Below are 8684 nucleotides of genomic sequence, written 5' to 3' on the forward strand. Positions count from 1 at the left end.
TATGGTTAATTAACCAAGCAAAAGTTATTGAAAAATTAATTTTTGGAGGAGCGAGGAGGGTTATTTAAATTACATTGAATCTATAATAAATTTGGAGAGAATTAGCATCCTTCCAGTATTGAGTCTTCCATCCAGAATCATGGATTGCCAAAATCATGGATCTATTTAAATATTCTTTAGTATTTCTCAATGAAATTCTATAATTCTCTGTGTAAAAGTCTTTCACATTTTTATTAGATTTATTCCTTGGCTAGTCATTGCTGAATTTCAATTTAATTGCACTGTTAAAATCTCTCTATGTGATTGTAAACTTGTCAAATTTTCCTTTTGCTCGGTCAGTTCTATTCTTATGTATTTTAGGGCTATGCTATTAAGTACATACAAGGTCATAGTATTTAGATCTGCTTAAAGCACTTTTCCTTTTATTTTTATTTGGTGAACCTCTAATCCATATTTTTTTAGAGGAAGGATACTTTATTAGGTAAATAATATTTAATATAAGAAATATGGGAAAATATGGCATTTCGAACATCAGTTCACACAAAGTTAAATTTACTACAGACTAAAAATTAAGTCTCGATAATGAATCTCTAAAAAATAAAAGCAACAGAAGAAACAGGAAAATTTTTCAAATAAGGCTATCTAAATATACCTTAAGTAAATAAAAACATATTAAGTAAAATTGTGAGAAACATGACATTTTAGGAAAATGTTATTTGTAAATAATAGCAGGCTAAGCTTGATTTCTTGTATGTCTAAATAGATGGATAGATAGGTAGATGATTTATCAATAAAATACATACGTGTCAGAAAACGTTTTTAATAAATATGTGCAGATGATAAGAGCAAATTATTTATAAAAATTAAGTATATAAAATTTATTATATCTTGCTAATAATGAGAATTATGCAAAGACAAATACCTTCTCTTTTTAATATTTTAAATGGGCAAACATTTTTTGGAAGGTAATACTCAAGGCTGAAGATGGTCTACTGAACTAAGCATTCTCACACAATCAGGGTAGGAGTGGAAATTAGTACAGACTTTCTAGAGTGCAAGTTTTTGTTATGTATTAAGAATCATAAAAGTATTAATCCTGATTCCTCATATTGTTTTTAGTCTATCATTTATTTTACTTTCCCAGCTTTTTTTGCATATGTTTTTCTATCCTGTCATTTAAATCTTACTGTGTAGTTTTACCTCTCAGAAGTATCATATTCTTGATTATTTTTATTCACTCTGATTATCTCTGCCTTTTTAAATAGTTTAGTCTGTTTATATTTGCTGTGATTTTTGGGGTATAGTTCCACTTAATTTATGATATTTTATTTTATGTTTTCTTCTTACTATTCGTTTTCTTTGATTCATTTTATTATCTCCATTATCTTTGTGATGGGTAATTTTCCTCTTTTTATTCTCTTTTAATTCTTTAAGCAGTTACCCTTAAATTTAGAGTATACATATTTGGCTCCAGATTTAGAAATACTGGAGATTTTAACAGTGCAATTAAATTAAGATTTTAATTTTTTAGTCTTATTTCTAACTACAAAGGTATTGGCATGCATTATTGCTGTTTGATGGTTTAACTTTACTTTTTTTTGAACACTCAAAAATAATTTATTTACCGGCATATTTTATTAAAATCATCAGGTTTCTGTATATTTTTTATCCCACTGGTTCCTGAGTGAGAGTGTGTGAGAGTGTGTTTAAGTCTGAAAATGCCCTTTTCTGCTCTCATACTTTCATGACAAGGTTGGCCGCATAAACATTTTTCGTTTGTTCTCTCAGCGCTTTGAAAGTACTTCGTTTTTTTTCTGACTTATTTGTTGCTAATGAGACGTCTGCAGTGAGCCTAACTGAAGATTGTTTTTTTTTTTTTTTTATCCTCGATGTTCTGCAGTTTTATTTTTCTGTGCGGGGTTGTCTTTCATCCTCTTTTGGTCTAGCTGTGCCTTTCTATTTGAGGGCTTATTGTATTTGTTAATCCTGGAAAGCCCTCAGCAATTTCCTGTGCAGTTATTGCTTCTGGGACATTGCCTTTGCTCTCTTCTTATGGAACTCCCGGTAGCTGAATCTTGCCTGGATTAGCCACATAATTTATTGTTCCAACTAGGACACTCTTCTGAGTGAAGGGGTACTATTTAGATGAAGTGTCCGGACAGACCGAACCAGGAACTACCCTGGGCACACTGGATGTGTGGTCATCTCAAATCCTGGGGCTTCTCCTCCCTATCTTCTAACTGCTCTGTCATCTATTTTGTCTCTTTTTGAATTTCTGGGCTACGTTATGGGCAACATTTCTTTATCTAGTCTAAAGATGATCTCATCTATTGCATCTTAAATATTTCAGTGAATACTTTTTCTTATCCTCCAGATATTTGATCATTTCTGCCTTTGTAGTTTAGCAATTCTTTATTATTGCTTTTTTTTGTTGGGGGGGAGGGAAGATAGCCTTCATTTATCCCTTTGAACACTTTCAGTATACTTATTTTAGAGTTTGTCATTGAATTTTATCTTGAGTGAATGTCTGGTTCAATTACTGATTTCTTTAGTTCTCTTTCTTACTCTTAGATATATTCATGCTCATTGGGATTTTAGTTTGTAGTTCCTCTTTGAGCAAGAGATTTTTTTGGTTTGTTTTTGTGCGTTTCTCTCTCCTTCCCTCTCTCCCTAACTTGGAGTTTCACTTTTAAGCCCTCACATAACCCTTGTAACCTTGAATACCGAACCAGGTCTTATCAATTCACAGTTACTGCTCCCCTGAAGAGATCCTGGGATATTGCAGGTTCAGCTGGGGAACAAACAAGTGGCCCTGCTCAGTTGCTTACTGGGAATGCTGTGGATTTGCTTCTGTCGCCCCAGACTGATAACTTGTGGAAAAGCTATAGCTGCAAGCAGTAGGGTGATGGACTTAATTTTGTTGTTATTTTGTCTCTCTTTATAGGTGGAGGGACATCATTTTACTCGCTGGCTTTAGTTAGCAAGCTTGGCTGAGGTCCCATCTCACATGGAATGCTTTTAGTCCCCTGTAGACCATGGGAGCTGGCCTCCCACTGTCACTGTTTCCCAAACAGAACCCTGGCCAGGCTGTTTGTTTCTGATCCATTTCTGAATCATGTTGATGCTTATCTTGTATTTGAGCATACTCTCACATCCTTTATATTCCATCTGTGATTATCATGTATTTGGCACAAAGAGGCTTTTTTTGAAGTCCGAATTCACTGTGCCACATCGATTTACAAGTGCTACAGTACTTAAATAATTTTGGAAGAGGTTTACATGAGTATAATACTTCGAAATTCTCCTTGTCTCAACTGTCTTTCTCTTACTCTCACACAGGAATGCTAGTTTGGCCAGCGTGGATCACCATCTCTCTCTCTCATACTCTATGAAACTGTTTCATTGGCTTCTTTTGTTTCCATTTCAGATTAGAGTTCTGCAGCTAACTGGATTTTCTTTTTCTAAGTAACAGCGTGTTGTTTGATGCTTGCAGGATTTCGCACCTTATTCCGGAAATTCATAAATTATATGTTTAGATGCAGGCCATTTTTCTCCATTAATTCTGTTGGGCACACAGCAAAACTTTTCAAGATGATAAAACGAGTTTATTCTTAAGATTAGAGAAGGGCTGTGCTTTAAGTTTTTATATGTAGGATTGACACATTGGACCTAGGTAGTAAAGAATCTCTGAGCTGAGTGACCTTATGTAGGTTACTCTCCCTGCCTTGATTTCCTCATCTACAAAATGGAAATAATAGTCACAGGATCTGCCTCACAGAGTTAATGTGAGCGTGAAATGTGTTAATATATGGAAAGTGTTTGAAAAAGTGCCTGACATACATTAATCATTACCTATCAGATAACTTACTGAATAATTTAGTTCATTATTTACTGCCTGGTTTATGTCAGCTTTTTGCTTATACTTTACAAAACTCTTTCTTGTTTTCAGATTGTGCCCTTTTTAATACAGTCTATACTTTATTGCTGCATCTTGAATTTCACAGCAAGACTAAGAATGAGAAGTTTTTTTCTTTGTTTGTTTGCATGCTTTTAGTTTGAAGAGTTTCTTGCAATGATATGTTTATCTGGGAACCACTGGTCCAGAGTGCTGAAGTTGGGTCTCTGCTTCGAACTGTGGAGGCTTCATGTTTCTTGTTGTCTCCCTCTCCCCACATCCGCTTGTAATTATAACTGGAAGTGTAGTTTTTCAGTAATATCAGCATTTCTTGCTATGGACATTTTACATTTATTATAATTTTATCTGGTATGGGGACATAGGTCAAGGCAGAGGGTGATAACCAAATTAATTTGCAGCTTTAATATGTGTCCTTCATTATTTACACTCATATGTCTGTATGTCTGTAGTTCTGTCTGAACATGAGTGATATTGTTTTAAAAGGCAGTTTTTGGAAGGCTTTGGCCAACAATGTCTTGTTTAATCTTTCAAAAAAGTATATATAAAAAAGTGTATGAAGGTATATGCTTTTTGTTGGTGATCTTGTCCAACATCCGTTATAGGGCTGTGAAAAAGTAGTGCTTTTGGTAAACATTATTAAATGGTTATTGCTGAGAGAGAATATTAAAATACTAGAAAATGTATATGAGCCTAATATTTTACTTCTAAGAATATTAAGTCACTGTTTTCTTAGTTCTCTGAAATTATGATTCCATTATAAATAACATTTTCTTCATGTAATTCAGTATTTTGAAAATGGCCTTTATTTTTAGCATAACAAGGGATTTATGAAATTGTAGGTTAAATTTATCAGCTAAATGTTCATCTTATTATAGCCTTTATGGACGAAAGCGGTCAGAAGATGTTATTTCCTTTATACAAACTGAAGTCCATCTTGCGATTCCTAATGTGGTAAGTATTATTAAATAGTCAACTTAAAGCATGCTATTTTGGTAATTAATTGAGAAGTATAGCATAAGAACTGAACTGTCATGGTAATCTCTTAATCCTGTGTATTTTTTGACTTCACCTCAGTATTGAACAAAAATCAAAATGTTATCATTTATAATAAAAAGATTGCAGCAATCTTTTATCTTCTTTTTTGAAAATAATAGATAAATTAGTTAATTATATTGATTGCAAAGTACTTCCCCAATTCTTCTTAGTGACTTGAACAATTAAATATAAATATTTTCTATCCTAAAAGAAAAAGAGCTCTGCAGAGCTCATGGTGTACTGAGGTTGGTGTAACAGTTAAGCATCTGTTCAGCCATCAATTAGGAAGTATTCTAAAAATCTTGCTTTTTCTTACTTCAAATATTAAGTTATCTAAATAAGACCATTTTAGAAGTTCAAATCCCTACCACAAACACATGCTCGTGAGGCAACCACCTAATGGTGGCAGGAAGAAAGAGAGAGAGGGGGCGGGGAGAGAGAGAGAGAAAGAGAGTGAGCGCGTGCGAGCGTGTGCCCTGAGTACTGCAGGTCCCTTGCGCTTTCCCCATAAGATTCATCTCTACCACTACCCCAGCTGCTTATTCGCATCTGCAACCCCAAGTCACAGAGGATGGCTGAAGTGCATTTTGTGAGGAGCCAAGGGATAAGGCTGGGTAGGGACTATCTATGACTCGCCTAACACCACATCTACCCAATCTGGCCTCCTGGAGGATGCCTTCTTTGCTTATTTGGCACATTTCAAAGAATTGAGGTCAGAATCTTGGCAGTATAGCTTCTTCAGTTATTTTGCTTTATGGACGTCTAACATATAGTTCACAATTTTTGGCTGCATCCAGCCATCCTCACGGGGAAAGGTTGACAAGTACTATGTTTAACCTTTTTTCCTGCAGGAATTGATGGGATGGGAAAACTTCAGTCTGCATGCAGTTTGTACTCCTCTCACATCTCTCTCCCCAAAGCAGCCTTTTCCTTAGCCAGCTGGGGCTTGCCCCACTCGGTGAGGAAGGGATTGGTGATAATCAGAGGTGGGGGGTGTGCTGGCAGTGCTAGGAACTTGTTTCTTCTTTCCACAGGTAATGATTCCTAGTTTGGATGACATTCAGCAAGCCATTAACCGCATGATCCAGTTAACCCTAGAGGTCAGCAGAGGAGTGGCTCACTGGGGGCAACAGCAGACCCGTCACATCAAGCCTGTCATTACTGGTAGCCCCTCCCGGACCACTGCTGACCTGACCCATCCAAGCATAGGAAAACAGTTTAAGAAAGAAGAGAGTAAGAATGTTAAAACAATTCTCAGATCAATAGAGTCTCAGAATTATAACAATTAATAAGTGCTTTTTCTGATTCTTCCTGGGTACGACAGCATATAGATATTTTTAAAAGTCATTTTTATATGTTTATTTGTTAAATTTTGTATAAAAAAACTAGTGTTCTCCATCTTCCATTTTAAACATAACATGCAGACATTTCTTTCCAGATTTTTGTCATGGGTGACCAAGGATTTTTATCACTGTTCTACTATCATAATTTTAGATTCAAAGTTAAAAATTCAAACAAATCTTAGTATTAGTACTACTTTTAGCTTCGTATTTGGTCTGATAAACCTAGTTTGCTAGAACATGGTGCTTAGAAGATCTGGGTCATGTGTTCCTTATACATAAAATACTTATAAGCTATTCTCTTAAGTAATTATGAGTGCGATAATGACACTGACTCCAAATTCCAGGAACATTTTGGACACTTTCTTGTATAGAAAGCTAATTTTTTTCTTCTTTTTTCTTTGCTCTGCTGCCACATTTTAAAAACATTTATTTATTTTTGACAACATTTTTTATATATTTAAGGAATACAACATGATATCTTGAAATATATATACACTGTGAATGATTGCCACCATCAAAGTAGTTACCGTACCTACCTTCTCTCATAGTTACCATTTTTTTGGGGGGTGGTGAGAACTATATGCTCTCTTAGCAAATTTCAAGTATACATTATTATTAACTAGATCAGCATGCTGTGCATAAGGTCTCCAGAACTTATTCATCTTGTAACTGAAAGTTTGTACCCTTTGATCGATACCTCCCCTTTCTTCCGCTCCCAGACTCTGGTAACCACCATTCCACTCTGTGTTACTATGAGTTCAACTTTTTTACAATGGGATATTATTCAACTTTAAAAAGAAGTAAATCCTGCCATTGGTGACAACATGGATAAATCTGGAGGACTTTATGCTAAGTGACATAAGTCAGACACAGAAAAAAATATTGTATAATCTCATTTATATGTGGAATCTAAAAAAAAAAAAAAAAGGTCAAACTATTTTTCTGAAACTATATGACCTCCATTGGTAACCAGGAAAATGCAAATTAAAAATAAGATACCATATAAGTTACATGAACAGGTAGTCCAGAGCCCCCTGCCACCTTTCTATATTGCACCAGCACTGCTCTCTCAGCTTACAGTCTCACGGGGTATTCCCTACAACCAGCTAAAGGAAGACAAAAAAAATATCAGGCCTGGTGTATAATGACTTGGTTTTGATATTTTGATGTGAGCTGAAAATTGACTTCCACTGCACTGTGCCTACTCCTGGACCTTGGGTTTAGAGAGATTTTATGAGTTTGACCTCAAAGGCAAGGGAAGTAAAAGCAAAAATAAGAGAATGGGACTAAATCAAACAAAAAAGCTTCTGCACGGCAAAAGAAACCATCAACAAAACAAAGAGGCAACCAACCAAATGGAAGAAGATATTTGCAAACAGTACCCTCAATAAGGGGCTAATAACCAAAATAAAGAACTCATATAACTCAACAACAAAAAGTCAAACAGACCAATTAAAAAATAGGCAGAGGACCTGAACATACACTTCTCCCAAGAAGACATACAAATGGCCAACAGGCATATGAAAAGATGCTCACCTTCACTAGTTATTAGGGAAATGCAAATCAAAACCACAAAACCTCACACTTATTAGAATGGTTATTAACAATAAGATAAAACATAAGTGTTGGAGAGCTTGTGGGGAAAAAGGAAACTTCATACATTGCTGGTGGGAATGTTAATTGGCATAGCCACTCTTACTCAAAAAATTAAGAATAGAACTACCATATGACCCAGAATTCAAAATTCAAAAATATTTATCTGTAAAGATATATGTACCCCTATGTTCATTGCAGCATTATTCATAGTGGCCATGACATGGAAACAACAGAAGTGTCCTTCGATAGATGATTGAATAGAGAAGATGTGATACATAGATAAATGGAATATTACTCAGCCATAAGAAAAGATGAAATACTGTCATTTGTGATGACATGAATGGATCTTGAGAATAGCAAGCTAAGTGAAATAAGTGAGACAGGAAAAGTCGAAAATCATATGTTTTCACTCATATGTGGGATATAAAACTGAAAGCAACAAGCGAGCAAGACAAACAAACAAACAAAAACTCGTAGACACAGACAACAGGATAGTGGTTACCAGAGGGATAGTGGGGCGGAAGGGTGGTAGAAAAGGGATCAAATATATGGTAACAAAAGGAGATTTAACTTTGGGTGATGAACAGACAATGCAATATAGAGATGATCTATTAAAGAATTGTACACTTGAAACCTATGTACTGTTATTAAACAATGTTACCCCAATAAATTTAATAAAAAAGAAGTTAATTTTTTGATTAATTTACAAATTAAATACAATTCCAGTAAAATCACAATAGAATTTTTCTACAATTTCTTAATTTAATTTTAATATTTTTTTGGAAAATTATATG

The 8684-nt window shown here is 34.8% G+C and overlaps 1 protein-coding gene across 1 annotated transcript in view; it reads left to right on the forward strand.

The window, feature by feature from the left end:
• Positions 1-8684, forward strand: part of DNAH8 (dynein axonemal heavy chain 8) — a 339355-nt gene that overhangs the window by 99072 nt on the left and 231599 nt on the right. Inside the window, exons 25-26 of the mRNA XM_011354823.2 lie at positions 4792-4867; positions 5986-6184. Coding sequence (XP_011353125.2) covers positions 4792-4867; positions 5986-6184 — 275 coding nt within the window. The remainder of the gene's footprint in view (positions 1-4791; positions 4868-5985; positions 6185-8684) is intronic.

Source organism: Pteropus vampyrus, unplaced genomic scaffold, assembly GCF_000151845.1.
Source record: "Pteropus vampyrus isolate Shadow unplaced genomic scaffold, Pvam_2.0 Scaffold18, whole genome shotgun sequence".
Taxonomy (NCBI): domain Eukaryota; kingdom Metazoa; phylum Chordata; class Mammalia; order Chiroptera; family Pteropodidae; genus Pteropus; species Pteropus vampyrus.